Source organism: Vitis vinifera, chromosome 1, assembly GCF_030704535.1.
Source record: "Vitis vinifera cultivar Pinot Noir 40024 chromosome 1, ASM3070453v1".
In the NCBI taxonomy this organism is placed as follows: Eukaryota; Viridiplantae; Streptophyta; class Magnoliopsida; order Vitales; family Vitaceae; genus Vitis; species Vitis vinifera.
The window spans coordinates 24102292-24121090 of record NC_081805.1 but is presented as its reverse complement, the minus strand read 5'-3'; the positions used below and the strand labels follow the sequence as shown (position 1 = coordinate 24121090).

Genomic DNA, 18799 nt, shown 5'->3' with positions numbered 1-18799 from the left:
GGAGGCTGCCTCATATGCGAGATTGACATCATCTGAAGTTTCTAGTTTCAACAAATCACACATTATATGTCATTATGAAGTTCTTCATGAGCTGATTTCGAATAGAGAAGAACATTTCAGAGCGGATGATGACACTTTATTACACAGATACAATATCCAACATCATAGATCGTCTGCATACAGGCCGTAGACTAACAGAGTGATAGAGGCTGCGAATAAGAATATTAAGAGAATCTTACAGAGGATGATTGAGACTTCTCGGGATTGGTTAGAGAAGTCTCATTTCGCATTGTGGGCTTATCGGACTTCTTTTCGCACCTCTACAGGACCCACACCCTACTTCTTAGTGTATGGTATGGAGATAGTGCTACCAATTGAGATTGAGATGGGTTCATTGAGAGTAGCATTGGAGCAGCAGATTCCAAAGGCAGATTGGGCTCAGGCTTGATTTGAGGAGCTTAATCTCCTAGATGAGAGGAGATTGAGGGCAATAGACAATGTTCGTGCTTATCAGAGGAAGATGACCCGTGCATTCAAAAAGTGGGTCAAGCCTAGACTGCTACAGAGAGGTGACTTGGTTCTAAAGGTCATCAGGGGGTTGATTAGAGATCCTAGAGGGAAGTTCAGACCCAATTGGAGCGAACCTTACTTCATTAGGGAGTTGATCCCAGAGGGCGCTGCATGGTTGATGGATCTAGATGGAAACCGATTCTCAGAGCCGACCAACGTGGACCAGCTAAAGAGGTACTATGTTTGAGACCATGGTTGTAGGATGGGTGGCCATCATTTCAGTTAGCCATATACCATTTCACCTTTTTGATATATAGACCGTTGCTAACTCATTGAGTCTCGCATGTGCATTATAACCTTTCTTTCTTATCATCTTGCTCACGTTTTTGCATCGGGATGAGAACCCTTTAGTATATGCATGCATTGTTTGGGAGTCTCATGAGTCTTGGACCTACAGGTGTATCTTTCTCTCATTATTTTTCTTACCATCACTCTATGGCATTCCACTATATCTCATTGGTTGTGTTCTTTATCTTTTCTTTATTCTATTTGCTGCTTGTTTTGCTTCGTATTCTCTTCACCCTGAGTGGTGATCCTCCTTAGTTCATTACATGGAAGATGGTCACATCATTTCCACTGTCTATCTCACGAACATCGATCTAGAGATCCTTAGTTTAAGAAGGTCGTCTCATCAGAGAGAGTTTTTGAGAGTGTGTCTATCCATTATTGATATCATATTTGGGGGTTCATTTGTTTATGTTCAAGGTATGTACATTTGTATATATGTAAAAAAAAAAAAAAAAAAACAAAACAAAACTGGAAAAAAAAAGAAGAATGAAAATGAAAAGAAAAGAAAAATAAGCACATGTGTGTATGTGCATAGTATTCTCCATTGTTGGGCATGTATGTTGATATGCAAGGATCACTTTATCGAGTATGATTGTTGGTAAGAGTTCGTATGTGAGCTTTCTGAGATCCTCTTTTTCTTTGTATTCACTTTGTCATATCTATTTGAGAGTGAGATGAGTGATCTTCTCCTAGGGACTCTGAGTCATTGTCATTTCCATCATTACATTCATTATTGATGTGACTTTCACTCCATGTTTGATTTGAGTTGATCACCACTTTTTATTCGTATATTCATTGTCTTGCTATCATCCTTGTCATTGCTTGTGATTCATCCCATTCACTCCACTTCCCTTATTCTTTTCTTACATTGACTTATTCCAGGTTTGATATTTTCTTTGCATCATTCTTGCATATCTCATTATCAGTTTGATTTGCTTTATCACTTCATTATTAATACTATATTCACATTGGGCAGCCTCAGGTCCATGGTTCACGAGATTTTCTATAGATGTTGCATTTTATACATGAGGGCATGAGTTTTTTTATCATTGGGTATTTGGGCATAGTTTCCCTTCATTTCTATTACCTTATCACCCTAGCTTATATTACGTCCTGTGTCTTAAGACCACTCTGAGGCTATGGGATCAGATGTAGTCTTTGACAGCCCTTACTTGGATAGATATTTGAGATTTGGTTGATATTTGGATATCATCATGCTTCTTCTTTTGGGAGACACCTCTTTGACGTTCGGACTCGATTCAGTTGTGGATTTGGATGACTGGGATTACACATTTGATGATGGATGATTTGAGGTTATTCGATTTTCCGATCTACCATACATTTATGCCATACTGGGGCATATTTCCCTTTTGGTTGAGATTTGTAGATCTTCATGGAGTCACATGATCCTCACCACTCACGGGACGCATGATGAGTTGATAGTCTATTGTTATCTTGTTGTGATCCCCCGGTGGAGTCTCTCTTGGGCTATTCAGTTAGGCTCACATTTTTTAGCATTTAGATATCGTCATGCTTCTTCTTTCGAGAGACGTTTCCTTGATGTTTGGGTTTGATTCAGCTGTGGACGTGGATGACAAAGATCACACATTTGATGATGGATAATCTGATGTTGTTCGATTTTTGGCTTATTCCACATCTGATTCCATATTGGGGCCTATTTCCATTTCGATTGAGATTTACAGATCTTCATGGAGTCGCATGATCATCCCCACCCACGAGATACAAGTTGAGATGATGACCTGTTTGTTATCTTATCGTGATCCCCCAGTGGAGCCTCTTTGGAGCCATCTAATCAGACCCACATTTTTCGACATTTGGTTGTCATCATCTTTTTTCTTCTAGGGCATGCCTTTTTGATATGTGGGTCTGATTCAGATACGGATGTAGATGACTAGGATTGCACATTTGATAATGGATGATTTGATATCATCTGGTTTTCAGATCTACCACACATCTGATGCCATACTGGGGAATATTTCCATTTTGGTTGAGATTTTGTAGGTCACCATTGATTTGCATGTTCATTCCCGTTTATGAGATTGATTACTACCAAAAAGTGCTATTTTGTAGACCTAATTATAATGGTTTTAAGCACCTTTGAGTAGTAATCATATTCATTTAACCCAATTAATTCATTAAGGTCCTTAGTAATTGGTTTTAACCATTTTGTGGCAAGTTTACATGTTTTTATCAGCTTATGAATCAATTCAAGCATGCCAAATGATGGAGGAGCTACTTGGACAAGTTAAAGCAAGCTTTTAGCTACACCAAAGCAAGCCAACAAAAGGAGAAAAGCAAAGAGAAGCAAAGAGAAGCAAAAAGAAGCAAAGAGGAAAACAGAGGACAGCAGCTGCAGTCTTCTTTCGCACTTTTGGAGCACTTCCCGAAGTCCATTTTTCACATGCTATATACCATTTCAAAGCTCTGGAAGTCAAGAATCCAACGCTTCAAACCGTGTACGATTTGGAGCTGAAATGAGGAAGATATGGCCTTCGGAAGACAACTGCTCCAGGCTTGTGCGAAAATTTCGCACAACACCTTCCAAATTCGCACACCCCCTTGCGTGGTGCGAATTTTCCCCTGTTTCTGCCGACTCCACACGAGATCTTTTCTTTTGGATATTTTTGTATAAATTTCCATTCTTCTCCTTGTAATCCACCAATCATAAGATTTCTTAGCTAGGAAGGTTGGAAAAACTTCTCTATTTATATCCCCTTGCATCCGTTGTAACAAATATTGATAGATTGATATATAGATATAGAAATATATAAAGTTCTTTTTTTCTCTCTTCTCCGGTTCTTCCCCATTTCTATTTTCTTAGTAGCCAAACATCCTTGGTGGATGAAATCCCCAAGGATGAGAGGCTAAAACCTTTTAAGTTTCTCAAAGTATGGATGTTATGTGATGGCTTGGATGCAATCCCATGGAAATTTCTCGCACCCGGAAGGTAAGGTAGTCGTTTTTCATTAATGGTTCATTAATGCAAAGTTTGGTTTTTATTTCCTTTGGACAACTTCCAACGGCCAATACTTGATAAGCTTTTGGATTTCTATCCATTAGTTATCTCCTACGAGCTATTGGAAGGTGAGGTTTTCAATTCCAAGTTTTGTATTAATCCGTTAGAACCAATTTCAATGGCCATTGAAAGGTGAGTTTATCACTTGGAATGACTTTGAGTTGCCAATATTTGGTAAGCTTTTGGCTTTAGACCATTAGTTATCTCTTACGAGCCATTCAAAGGAAGTCTAAGGTGAATAACCATTGATGAAATTCACTACCATCTGTTTTGCCATTTTAAAGGATTAAAACTTGATTTGCTAAATCCATACCGGTTCGGGAAGCAAGCATCACCATAGTTGCAACCCCAACGCGAGGAGCCTATCCTGAGATTTCCAATTTGCATAAGAGCCAGAGCATAGCTATCCTATCTTTGAGAAACTTGTTTTTACACCTTTTCATTTTAGTCTTTAATGTTAGCTTAGATTAGTTTAAATCTTTCTAAAACATTTACATCTTCTTTTAAAGCTAACATCCATAAGAAAATCACTTATTTTCCTAATTTGAATATCACTTGTGTTTGCGAAAACCCTTCCCAGTGAACGATCCTAGAACCACTATGCTATAGTAGCTTGGCTACTTTAGTAATAGTATTCAAGATATAAATTTTGTTGATACGCCTTTAAAGCTAAGCTACCATGAGTTGAATCAGAGATACACACCGAGTTGATGATTTGCTTTCATTTTGTCTTGATTCTCCAGTGGAGCCTTCCTTGAGTCATTCAATCAGACTCGTGTTTTCCAATATTGTCATGATTCTTGGATGGAGTTATCCCAAGTGCTTAGACCCTCATGTCTATATTTCAGAGGAGTACATGTCAGACCTTTTATACATCCCATAGAACTATTCTCGAGTCATCGGGTAAGCCGGATGCTCTAGTTGCTATATTGGGGCATATTCCACCCCTTTAGCCCTAGAGATGATTGTTTTCTTACAGATCTCTTACGGTCTTCATTACTTTGTCGAGAAATGTTTATTTACATTATTGTGTCACTATTTCAGTGATTTTGGCCGAGATGAGCCTCTAGAGGAGCACGACCTTCTGGGTTTTAACTGCCTCGCTATCCATGACTTTTTAGTAGATTTTTTGTGTTAAGGTCGCAGTAGTTACCCCGACGGACTATTCTCTTGAGACTCTCCATTGGATCATTCATTTGAGATGACGATGGATTCTTCCCGTAGAGAATTTTGAGTTGGAGATGTTCAACTTATTGTGGCACTTCGTCAGACCTTGCGATTTAGTTAGATGGGTTGTGAGGCCATATTTATAGTCAATTTGACCATTTCGACTCACTAGTGGAGCATCTTTTGAGATTGAGGGAGCCTGTTTCAGACATTTCTAGTGGATTGAGAGTTGTGGCGATACGCTACACTAAGGTATATTTCCCTCCTCATCATTTTCTCATAGATTTGGCGTTCAAAGCCACCATATCTTCTCAGTTTGGCGTTTAGAGCCATGTTTTTAGTTTGGCATTCAAAGTCGTATCTCCAGTTTGGCGTTCAAAGTCACTATCCCTTCATAGTTCGACGTTCAGAGTCGTCCTTTTCAGTTCGGCGTTCAGAGCTGGTCTCTTTTCAATTTGGCGCTTAGAGCCATCGTTCACAGTCAGACATTCAGAGCCATTTGTCAGCTCGACGTTTAGAGCCACCATCTCTTTTCAGTTTGACATTCAGAGCCACATCCTCAGTTATGGCATTCAAGGCCACCATTTTTTTTTAGTTAGGCGTTCAGAGCTGTATCTCCAGTTTGGCGTTCAGAGTTGTATCTCTAGTTTGGAGTTCAAAGCCATCATCCTATCACGATCAGGCATTCATTGCCACATTTTCGGTGTTTAGAGTTACGTTCCTAGCATTCAGAGCTATTAGTTTAGTTTGAGTATTCAGAGTTTCGTCTTTAGTTTTCAGTGTTATTTTTTTTTTCTTTTTTTAGTCTAGTGTTCAGAGTCACGTCTCCAGTTCGGAATTCAGAGTCATCATGTCTTTCTTCAATTAGGCATTCAGATCCACCATATCTTTTTTAGTTCGGCGTTTAGAGTAGTATCTTCATTTTGACGTTCAGAGTCATTGTTTGTTTCAGTTTAACATTTAGAGCCGTGTTTTTAGTTTGACATTCAAAGTCATTGTTTAGTTTGGTGTTCAAAGTTGTATCTTTAGTTTGACGTTTAAAGCTGTCACATCTACAGTTAGGTGTTCAGAGTCATCATCTTTCCACAGTTTGACATTCAGAGCCATCGCATCTATAGTCAAGCGTTCGCAGCCACCATTTCTCCATAGTCAGTGTTTAAAACTGCATCCATAGTCAGGAGTTCAAAGCCACCATCTCTTCTCAGTTTGGCGTTCAGATTTGTTGTTCACAGTTTAGCGTTTAGAGCCATCATTCACAGTTTGGCATTCAGAGCCGTCATCATCTTTCCACAGTTTGACATTTAAAGCCATTGTTCACATTCAGGCGTTCAGATCCATCATCTCTCCACAGTTTGGCATTTAGAGCCCGTTGTTTGTAGTCAGGCGTTCAGAGTCATTGTTCACATTCAAGCATTTAGAGCCATCGTTCACATTCAGGAGTTCAGAGCCATCATTTCTCCACAGTTTGGTATTTAGAGCTCGTTGCTCATAGTCAGGCGTTCAGAGCCATTGTTCACATTCAGGCATTCAGAGTCATCATCTCTTCGCAGTTTGGTATTTAGAGTCCGTTGTTCACAGTCAGGCGTTCAGAGCCACCATCTCTCCATAGTTTGGCGCTCAGAGCCATCTTTCACAGTCAAGCTTTCAGAGCCATTTGTCAGCTCTGCGTTCAGAGCCACCATTTCTTTTCAATTTGGAATTCAAATCCATTGTTTGTTCATAGTTCGACATTTAAAGTCATCATATTTTCAGTTTGGCGTTTAGAGCCACCATTCTTCCTCAGTTATGGCGTTCAGAGCCATTATTTTTTTTTTAGTTAGGCGTTCAAATCCGCATTTCCAATTTGGCGTTCAGAGTTGCATCTCCTGTTTGGCGTTTGAAGCCATCATCAAATCACGATCAGGCATTCATTGCAACATTTTTGACGTTCAGAGTTATTTTCCTAGCTTTCAGAGCTGTCAGTTCAGTTTGAACATCAGAGCTTCGTCTTTAGTTTTTAGTGTTATCAGTTTTTTTTCTTTTTTTAGTCTAGCATTTAGAGCCATGTCTCTAGTTCGGCATTTAGAGTCATCATGTTTTTCTTTAGTTAGGCATTCAGATCCACCATAGAGCAGTATCTTCGTTTTGGCGTTCAGAGTCGTTGTTTGTTTCAGTTTAACATTTAGAGATGTGTTTTTAGTTTGACATTTAGAGCCATTGTTCATCTTGGCGTTCAAAGTCGTATATTTAGTTTGGTGTTTAGAGCCTTCGTTCACAGTTTGGAGTTTAGAGTCATCATATCTTAGGTTTGACATTTAAAGCCATTAGTCAACCTGGCATTCAGTGCCGCCATTTTCCTCTAGTTCGGCGTTTAGAGCCACATTCTTAGCATTTGCAGTTGCTAGCATTTAGAGTTGTCCTTCGCTTTTAGTTCGGTGTTTAGAGCCACATTGCTAGCATTTAGGGTTGCCATTCTCTTTTAGTTTAGCATTCAGAGTCATTTTTGCCATTTGAAGCCACTTTCATCAGTTTTAGGCATTCAGAGCCATGTCTTCAGTTTTGCATTTAGAGCCATCATCTTCTTTAGTTTGGCATTCAGAGTTGTGTCTTCATTTTGATATTTAGAGCCATTGTCCAACTTGGCATTCGGTGCCACCATCTTCCTTTAGTTTTGGTGTTTAGAGCTGTCGTGCATACTCATTCAGGCATTTAGAGTCACCATCTTTCCTCTTTTTGGCGTTTAGAGCCACTATTTCTCAACCTTGTTATTTAGAGTCATAGCTCTTGGCATTCATATTCACTAGCATTACACATCTTGCCTTCACTACATTTGTCCTCATTTTCCTCACCTCGTTACCTTGTGCTTATCGCTTGTTTATCATGCTCTTCTAGACTTTCTCTTCCTTTGCCCATGACATAGTCCATTGAGTTCACGATACATATTTAATTCATGTTGTTGGGCACCTTACATTTAGCGTCCTCATGACCAAAAATCCTGTTTTTAATAAACCGGTTACATTTTTCTTTCAGGGAAGCACCTTCATAGATTTTTCTTTGATTTTAAAATAATTTTTCTGTTTCTCTTGATTTTTAAATAAGCAAGAATGAATTTTTCATGATTTCAAAATAATGGAATTTGTGAGACTAATTCATGTAAGATAAATTGGGCTTTGGTGGGGGCCCCACATATGAGTTTTCTCATTTGATTGTCAATTGTCATACTTAATGAATATTGACTGATCTTTGTCTTGCTCTTTGATATGCATGTGATAATTTTATACTTGAGCTAACCTTGTTTCCATTATAGCGCACTATTACTTGCTGCTATGGTATGATCTCACTCCCATTTTGCTTATTCTTATACATGATTCGTTTTATTATTTGATCATTTCATTGGTATCCGTTCATTATCAATTGTCACACTTGCTTCATCTTATTTAGTAGAGACTGTATGTATACGGGCTTAGAGGGGTGCCACGGCTAACTATCGTACCTTCCCAATAAGTAACCTGATCCCTGGACCCAGACTTGGTTTTTTGAAGACTTGTTTTTTTTTTTTTTCCTTCAGGAGTCACATTTAGAGTTTTCATTTCTTATTTTGTTTTTCCTTTAAAAAAAATAAAAATAAAAATAAGTGGCGACTCCAAGTCTTTTTCTAAAAATCATATTTTTTCACAAAAAAAAAAAAAAAAAGTTTCGCCATCAAGTGAAATGTGGGGTCTACAGTTACCTTTGACCTTAAATTATTATTAAATAAAATTTTTTGTCTTTTAAGTTCTAGTTTCTGTACCCACATATGTTAAAGAATGTTTTCTCTAAAGTTTTAATTAATTTTATTAAAGTTTCATTTAATGTGTCTTCCATATTTGCATGGTTGGGTTTATATATATATACAATCGATGGGCATGCTCACGTGGTTGGTAGTGTCAATGGATTTCAGGCACCTTTATAGAAATATAGAATGTTTTATTGACTTTGTGGGTATTGGCTAACTTCGACATTAAATGCGTGATTAGATTTTTGCCTGCTTAGTCAGGTGTTGCTTATGGGAAGGCCTGCATTGGCGTCAGGTGTTGCTTATGGAAAGGCCTGCATTGGCATACGTAATAGGCGGCATGCTTGGGTGAGTCGGATTTTAGTACCTATTTTGGTACCTCTATATACATATATAATGTTGAGTAGTTAGTAAAATAGGTTTAGTGTCTATGCTTCTTGTGTAAGTGTTGCACGTCAACTTTGGAAAAGCCTAATCCCATGATATTAAGCTCTTATTCACTAGTTTAAGGCTTTAAGCTTATGTGGTCTGTATATTTCTGAACACGGACAATAAATTCTTCACATGGAGGATTTGGAAACACCTACGCTTCTTGATGATGCCTTTGACTGACAACAATTTACAAACCGTGTTTTTGGGTGATGAGTTTGAATAGACATATATATGCGAGTTGAACCAATGTTTGAGTCATATGCAATATGGTTGGGGCGAAAATGCATACAGGAGAAGCTGCTTCTCACATTCAAACTTGGTCATGTGTTGTTCATCCATTGATACCTATGCCTCTGTTCCACCACTAGACCTCGTGCCCATCAAGATAACAACATTCTTAATAGGCGCATTACATGTGCATACTCACATGGGCTTTCCCCATCCAAAATCAGTTTGGTAAAATGGAAATCTCACCCAATTACTAAACCTGTAAAACTCGACCTACCCTTTGGTCACCATTTCACTTACTTCTTTGAGAGGTTCGGTAGCCTGTGATAGCCCATCATCACCTTGAAGTTTCCTCACGTACTCTTCATTGATCTTCCTTATGGCTATCCTTAGCTGGAAACCCATATCAGGTAACTCTATCTTAAGGAGATTGTGACTTCACAAGACTCGGTTTAGTCCCTTCTTCCTTCTCCGTTTATTTGTTTATTTTATTATTTTTTTTGTTTTCCTTATGGACAGTTTAACTAGGTGTCGATTACGTACAGTAACCTGATATGAAATGTTTAAGCGTACACAATGAACAGAACAAGACCCCAAACCCCACAGCCCAACAAAGTCAAACATCAAAAGGAATAATAATAATCACACAATACCAGAAAGCAAATCTAAAGCCAAACGACTGTTTCTCCTGATTTCTTCCATCACCAAGTTCAATCGGAAGCCCCAAACCTTCTTTCATCATCAACAACACCTGGATTAATTCAAAGAGGAGAATTGAAGGAGCTCCTCATCACGTTCAAATACAGCCATCTCTTGTTTTTCAAGAGTAACAAATGCTTCAATTCCATCGCCTTCTCTGGTATCAGTCAAACAGATTATATTCTTTGAACCAATGCCTGTAGGACTTAGCCATATGGGTTTTCCCCATCCAAAGTCTGTTTGGTATAATGAAGTCCTACACCAACTAGTGCATATATACTTATTGACATGGTGATTATCGTTGGAATGGGTAAATTTAGCCCTCTCCTTGAACATGAGCGGTATCAGTTCTTGTCCTGTGAAAATTTTCCCATAGGTATCACAGAAATGTGCCAGCCCTGCCTTCAACTGACCCACCAAGGCATGGAACTCAATCTCACTCTCTCGTGCAGTGTGTATGCTATAAAACCAAACCATGTTTCCAAAAGACTTCTCCGGCAATGGTGGGACAATCCTTTTCCGCAAGTTCACAGTTTGGAGTAGAACAGATGGTTTTAGAGAACCTGAGCTCACTTTAGATGCAGCAACCGCACATCTGTAAATAAGAGCAGCCACAACTTCGACCCGTGTGGGATTTTCCACTCCAGACTGAGTCGCCATGGCCTTGAGTGCACCTAGTTTTACGGCGTCAAATACAAACCTCTTCTTGACCAAATTTCCTTTGTAAGGCTTAGCTTCAGGCATACTCAATGAATCACCGGGTGGGAAGAAAGGAGTTAACTCAGCGGAGATTTCCTCACCAGATTTACGTGCCATCGTGGCCCAGTCATTCAAGAAGGCACTTATGCCGTGGAGATCAGAAACCTTGTGTGACACACGCATCCCAATCGCAGTTCTTCCACAGCTGAAAAAGGTGATCTGAATAAGCAATAAACTGCCCATGTCTGAGCTGTTCGATTGGATTTCAACTGGCATAAGCAGGTCTAAATAATCCCGAGCCTCTGGATGTTTTAGAAATCCTTCCAGGTGGCAATCAATTCGGGCTTCGGAAAAATAGGCTCCCTCATCGTTGCACTCAACCGTAACTCCATCTTTGATCCTTCCAGCTAGTGGATAGTAATGGGTTAGGGTTTCAGATAGGGATTTCTTGAGCCCACTTGATATATGGGCGACATCAACTGAGTTATCCCCTTCCTTGTTCTGATAGAAGAAGATGATAGGCACATAAATGCGATTAGCAATAAGTAGATCTAATAAGGAGAGCTTGTAAATTTTTTTGGAATCTGGGGTGGGAGAGGAAGGTTTGATGGTTTGTCGGGATATTATCTCCGGTTTCATGATTTCCATCCCTTGCCAATTGAAACCAACTTCCAAGTTTCCTTTGGTTGTCCTGTGTTATATATCCACGATCATCACTATAATTTATATTACTATAAACAAAATACCTAAAAATAATAATTAAATAATAAGTTTTAAATTAACAACTTAAATATAATTTAATTTAAAATTAACTTAAATCATAAAATAATAAGTATTAACTTTTACTAAACACCCCTTAAAAGTTTATATTCTTAAAATTAAAAATTTAATTATTCTGATTCTATGAATTGATAATTTTGAATTAAAAGACTTAGTTTTTTTGGGTAATATTCCCCAACCCACTCATGATCTACTAGAAGGCAAATAACTTGATTGATTCGAATCCAATTCAATTAATGAGAAGATTGATGACTATATAAGGGGCATGCTGTCGTGGAAGCTTTGCTCTTTATTTTACAAAGATTGTTATGAGCCAATTAAATGATAGAGAATCTCCCCTGGTGACCCGTGACTTGGCTTTGAACTTGGTAAGTGCAGGAAATAATATTGAATTAAAGTTTTACTTTTGTCGAATCCAAATCAAATTGTAATGACATATAGTTTGAATCTTTAATTTTATCCTCAACTTTATTTATACTATGTTTTCACCTTCTTCTAGAACTCTTATCCGAAGTTAAGGGCACATTGTCCTCATGATTGAATATGATATCTCGTTTCATAATTCATCAATGAAAAAGAACTTGTTCACTAGCTAGGAGATCTATGCATGGGTGACCAGGGTCAATAGATTTTTAAAATGCTAGCATTGTTACACATTAAAGTTAGTTAATTGTATTATTAAGTGGCATGGCATGGTATTTCATAGGCCATTCAATGTGCCCCACTGGGAGAAAGGTGGAGGACTTGGTCATCACATAACTAAAAGTGACTATTGGTATATGATTCTAATATTTGATCATCACCAATTGACTCAAAGTAAAATCCACTATGAAGGACTTACGGATATGCTCTTCTAGATGATGATGATTAATGTGGGTGACCCTCACAGACTATTAATTAATTAATGTTTCTACTTTCTAGGTGGGGAATCTGAGTAGAAATATATGACTCTAGGGGATGAGTACAGTCAAATTGGGGAAGCTGGTTCTCACCTTCAGATATTTGGTCATGTGTCTTGTTCATCCAAGCTGCCCATCAAAATAACCACTTGCTTAATAGAACATTATTACTGTTGCAAGCATGACCGCATGGGCTTTCCCTATCAAAAATCAGTAAAAATAAGATAGATTCTAGCCAGTAGAAGCACACATCTTTCATATTTTTTCTTTGCACTCATAAAAGAATAAACTTCTCAGTTCTATCATAAATTCTATTTATTTATATATATATATACACATATCTTTTTACCCATTTCACTTTCCATTACTTACTAATTTTTTCTTCATATAGAGTTTTATTCTCCCACGTAAAGCTACAACTTTAGCAGATAAGTAGGTTTGGAATCAATATGTCCAACTCATATATACTAAATCCAATCTGTGGTCGGGATAGGAATTTCCAATTCACAAGTCCATGGGCAATTTGGATTCGGATTCCCAGAGTCCACATGGGTTATCACACAAAACAATTATTCCAAAACCTGTGAAATATAATTCATACCTTGAAATGAAAGATTAAACTCTAGATATCTTAAAAAACATTTAGTTACCTCTTCAACATAAATAACTATTTATAAACTCAAATATAATTAAAAACTAAGGAAAATGATACACTTAATAAGTCTAATATAATTAAAAACTAAAAAAGGTTAGAAATATTATTTGTTATCTTTTTATGTTTTTTATATTTAAATAAAATAATATATAATATAATGTATGGGTTTGGATTTTGACGAAAGATAACTCTTAATATTTTTGGGTTGGCATTTTTTTAATTCAAGTCCAATGAAGTTGCAGCGATAAGTACTTCTTTGTCTTTGATTAATTTAACTATAAGTTTACAAGATTGTTAGAAAATGATCCCGTCTTGTTTTATTGCGATGACTTTGTGCTCCCTTTATTGACTTTTGAAGGTATGGGGGCAAGAGTGGTTGTGCTCGACTTTTTTGGGGTTGGTTGGTTAGTCAGGCCAACCTACGGGTCCAGGGTAGGTTGCCTCTTCCTTTGGTACTTACTTTTTTTTTTAAAGCATATCCAATGTAGAAAATGACATGTCATATATATAATTATAACTAGGGATGACAATTTCACAGGCTATTCGGGCCACCCAACTTATCCTAACTTTATTGGAACGGGTATGAAAATGTTACATTCGGGGATGAGACGGGTTTGGGGATATTCTCACAAACCCGAATCGGATTCGGGTAGGTATGAATTTTATACTAACCTATAGCCAAAAATCCTTTCCTCGCCCACTTTCTGCTCTATTTCTTCTTTCTTCCACACATCAATTTTAACCCATTTTTTCTTATTTCAATCTCAGTCACTAACCCCTTCCCATTTCTTCATTAATTTCTTCTTCCTCCCACTCATAAAATGAAACCCCATCCTTCTTGTTTCAATCTCAACCATTGAAACCCCTTTGCAATCACTGTGATTCTTCATCGGATTTTAAACTGTGCAAAATTGCAAAAGAAATAGTATTTTTTTCAAAGGCACAATTCGGAAAGAATACGAAAGCCTTGAAAGTGAAGAAAATGAACTAGAGGATTTGACAAGGTTTTATTATAGGGATTTGGTCCGAGAGGGGCCCAAATCCATGATAAATGTAGAATTTGGATTTACATTAAGAAGGTTTGAGATTTGCATTAACGGGGCGGGGGGACAAGATTACAAATCTTTTGTTAAATGGGGATGGGAATGTATCAACTCGCCCATGTCAGGTTTGAGAAAAAAATTATTTGATTGGGTCGGAAATGGGATAGGGGCTCCCCATCCCAAATCTGCCTCATTGCCAACCCTATTGTAGACAATTTAACTTTCCTTAAATCTTATTATTCTTTGCAAAGAATAAAAATCATCTCAAAGTTTATTTTTATATTTTTCCTTTCTTTGAAGTATTTTAGAATTAGTGTGTATTTCTACCTCTTAAAAACCCCACACATTCTATAATTTTTTTAAAGCAAAAAATAGAAAATTTATCTCCCCGATATATATAGGATTCTAAGCTACCCCTTCCATTTTATTTCAGCTTTAAAACTTTAGTCTCAAAGTTCCACATGTATTGTCTTGGAATGTTACCTTAAATTATTATTTAGTAAAAAAATTTATCTATTAAGTTCGAGTTGCTGTGCCCACATATGCTAGGAATGGTATCTCTAAAGTTTTAATTAATTTTATCTATCAATTTCTCATTATCATCAAGCTTATGAGAAGTTTTCTTCCATGGCAAGGTTTCTATTCAATACCATTCAATTTTCCTTCGTAACTGCTTAGCCCATTGGACGTTACTCAGCCCAAATCTTAGATGCAAGCCTCCACAGCTAGAAAAGATAAGTTTGAGCATATCCTCGCTCTAATTGGAGCCCAAATCGCAAAAATAGGAAGAGCCCCAAAATTTAAGCTATGAATTAATAACTTCAGTAATTTGATGTTTGGAGCCACGTAATTTCTTTAGCTCCAGACGATTTTAATATAATGTTAAGTAGTTAATAAAGTAGGTCTAAGCTCTTATTCATTAGTTTAAGGCTTTAAGCTTAGGTGGTCTCTGTATATTTTTGAGCACGGACAATAAATTCTTCGCATGGAGGATTTGGAAACGCTTCTTGATGATGACTTTGACTGACAACAATTTACAGACCGTGTTTCTGGATGGTGAGTTTGAATAGACATATGCTTCTAGAGGAGTTGAACCAATGTTTGAATCACATGCAATATGGTTGGGGCGAAAATGCATGAGAAGCTGCTCCTCACGTTCAAACTTGGTCATGTGTTGTTCATCCATCGATACCCATGCCTCTTTTCCATCACCGGACCTCGTGCTTTTATCAAGATAACAACATTCTTAATAGGCGCATTGCTGGTGCATACCCACATAGGCTTTTCCCATCCAAAATCAGTCTGGTAAAATGGAAATCTCACCCAACTGCCAGACCTGTAAAACTCAACCTGCCCTTTGGTCACCATTTCACTTACTTCTTTCAGAGATTCAATAGCCTGTGATAGCCCATCTTCACCTTGAAGTTTCCTCACGTACTCTTTATTGATCTTCCTTGTGGCTGTCCTCAGCTGAACAACTATATCAGGCAGCTCTATCTTGTTGTTGCCCTCTGCTATTGAAGCAATGGCGTTACGCCAGAGATTGCCAAACGCATGGCCTGGAAGCTTTGGGACCATCCTCTCTCAGATTCACTACATGGGATTTTATCCTTGGTAGCGTTGCCTTCCCAGATTTTCCACTGGTTGAATTCATTGCAGACTTACAGAGAAGAGCTGTGATGGCTTCAATGCGAGTCGGGTTGTTCATGCAGGTGGCCTTAGCAGCTCTGCCTTTTAGAGTGGCTAAGCTGGTTGCATCAAACACAAACCTCTTAGTTACAATCTTCTGCTTACTAAACAAACCAGATGGCATGATCACATGCAGATGATCACTCGGGGGAAAGAGGGTTGCCATATCAAAAAGAGGATCAGCAATGCTTTCAAAAGCCCTGCTAGCGGTTAAAGTCCAACCACATAGAAATGAGGCTAATGTTGCACCATTGGCCATGGTTCAAAGTCGCAGTATCGGTCACTGACTCGGAGGGTCCTGAGGTATATCGGTCTCAATGTATCGGTTTGGTATCGGATGATACGTAAAATAAGCTAATTAGAAAATTTTAAAAATTATAAAAATATTATGTAAATTATCATAAAAATATATACAATTAAATAAGTTCAAAAAATTAATAAAATAAAATTGTCTCATATTTAACACTATTTAAATAGTTATAAAAGTATTCGCTCAAAGTTATTTATGATAATGCTAATAAAAGAAAATTATTTTATTTCAAATACAATAACATTTTTACTAACAAATATACAATACAATAATCAATTCCATGTTGAATGACAAGGAGGTTCAAAATCATCATCATCAGTCCTACGACGAGTATACAAATTGGGATGGTAATTCTCGTAGTGAGGATATGGTTGAAAGAGTTGTTCACTACTCGAATATGTTGGTTGAGATGATTGACTTGATGATCCATAATCAAGAAAATATGGTTTCGAAGGCTGTTTGGGATCAACACCATATTGATAGTATCCAAAACCTCGATAAACGATGCTACTACTACTAGAAGATTGATCATATCCATAGGAATCACTAGCTCGTGTTCCAGTATTTGAATATTCCTCTAGATGCATCATTGGAAATCGATCAAAATCATTTCTACTATAAGTATTGGAAGAGCTATCACGGTCTCTAAAGTTGTGATATGATCTATCATCTACTCTTCTGAAATACGACCTTGATCTTATACATAAATTCTGTAAGTGCTCATCAATACGATGATATTTTGATCTATGATAATCATGCCCACTAGAATAATCATCATCGTTGGGAAATGTAGTTAGCCTTTCCAAATGCTTTTGTTGTTCCCATATCCCTGGTCGATATCCATGATATGTATCTTGCATGGCATAGTAATTTTCATCTCCTTTTGCCCATGACATGCTAGGATCTACTTAACTAACATAACCGCCACCAGTGCTACCATCTCCTCAGTACCCTCACCGGTGCCACCAACTCCTCTACTGCCCCCACTAGTGCCACCACCCCACCTACTGCCCCCATTGTGACCATCATCACTACTAGAACTTGAAGAAATTATTCTAGGAACCTTACCTTTACGATGAGAATCAATATCTCTTTCTTGTGTAGCATTACTTGTACGCCTACTAACTCTACGATTTGTGGCACCATCATCTTCATGAACTGTTTCTTTACCTTCTTCACTAGGGGGAAGACCTTTATCCAACCAATCCAAATTATCAGATGATAAAATAGGCTCATCTCCTTCTCGTATCCACTCATATAATATATCATCATCATTAAAGATAAGATTCAGATCAATTAGATTGTATAAATCTTCATTGTTTCACTTTGCATCAAATTCTTAACTCGAAGTCGCATATTGTACTGCACATAAACTAACTTATGATGTGGACTTTCATCGCCATAGTTGTTCCACCATTCAATTATAATAAAGAAAATTCATACTTATTAATCACTATGATATATTTAACAAAAAATGATGATAGTTTTTTATTTGTAATAGACATATAAATGTATTGAGTACTTGGAAAAAATTGATTTATTGCTTTCTTTGTAAGTGCACTTTCAAATTCTCCTTGGCCGTCAACAAATAATTTCACCTACATCATTAACATTTTTTTTTGTTAATGCACATTACATGTACAACATGTATTATATAAAGGTCACAAACTATTATTATACCTCGTTAATAGCTTTTGTTTGTCTATCCAAATCTGGCTCTAATATCTTGATAACCTCCTTTAATCCAATTTTAATTTCCAAATGATTGGAGAAACACTTTGAATATTGGAACATTGGATTTAAAAAATATGCCGCCGTAAGTTAAATAATGATCAATTTATAATAATTTGTACTTGAAAAAAATAATAAAAAATATGTAAAGAGTTTTTTTTATTACCTACAACATGCAAATGTCTGTGCAATCGACCTTCCTACCTTCTATCAATGACTTCCCAATACTTTTCGCATTGCTTGACTGATGCCTTGATGATCAATTTAACTCTATCCATTGCTTCATAAATGATTGATAGTGTGGGCTTTTTATCTTGATCAACCAATTTCAATACTTTGACGAGAGGTTCCATGATGGTTTGAACTTCCCTTGCTTTCTTCCAAAATCGATTAGTTAAGATAAAGTTGGATACCTTATCTCTTAGACTTTTTCTGCTCATATCTTTATTGAATTCATGCCACTCATTTGTTATGCACGTTCTCTTCAAATCAACCTCATAACGTATAAGACTCTCAAGTGAAATGAATTCAGTGGCAAAAAGGGTTATTCTTGGCCTTAACAGATCTCTATCCTTGGTGAACGCTTTCATCAAATTCACTACTTTCAAGCTATTATAAATAAATCCCGTGATCATATTTGTTTGATCTAATGTTTCCTTAATCTGCTTCATGATTGCAATATCTTCAAGCATTAAATCAATATAGTGGGTTGCACAAGGAGACTAAAACAAATGTTTCCGCTTCTCCATTAACAACATACTGACTACTTTAAAACTTACCTCATTATCAATGACTACTTGAACAATATTTTCCTCTCC

At 37.2% G+C, this 18799-nt stretch overlaps 2 protein-coding genes across 2 annotated transcripts; both read right to left on the bottom strand.

Moving 5' to 3' along the window:
- Positions 1 to 10232: 10232 nt before the first annotated feature.
- Positions 10233 to 11522, bottom strand: LOC100257978 (acyltransferase Pun1). The gene has a single exon (XM_002267044.3). The coding sequence runs from the start codon at positions 11520 to 11522 to the stop codon at positions 10233 to 10235; it is 1290 nt and encodes a 429-aa protein (XP_002267080.1).
- A 3896-nt stretch (positions 11523 to 15418) lies between these two features.
- LOC104880695 (stemmadenine O-acetyltransferase) lies at positions 15419 to 16199 on the bottom strand. The gene is made up of 2 exons (XM_010658251.1): positions 15917 to 16199; positions 15419 to 15810 (listed from the first exon to the last, which is right to left on the bottom strand). The coding sequence occupies exons 1-2, from the start codon at positions 16197 to 16199 to the stop codon at positions 15419 to 15421; spliced, it is 675 nt and encodes a 224-aa protein (XP_010656553.1).
- Positions 16200 to 18799: the final 2600 nt, after the last annotated feature.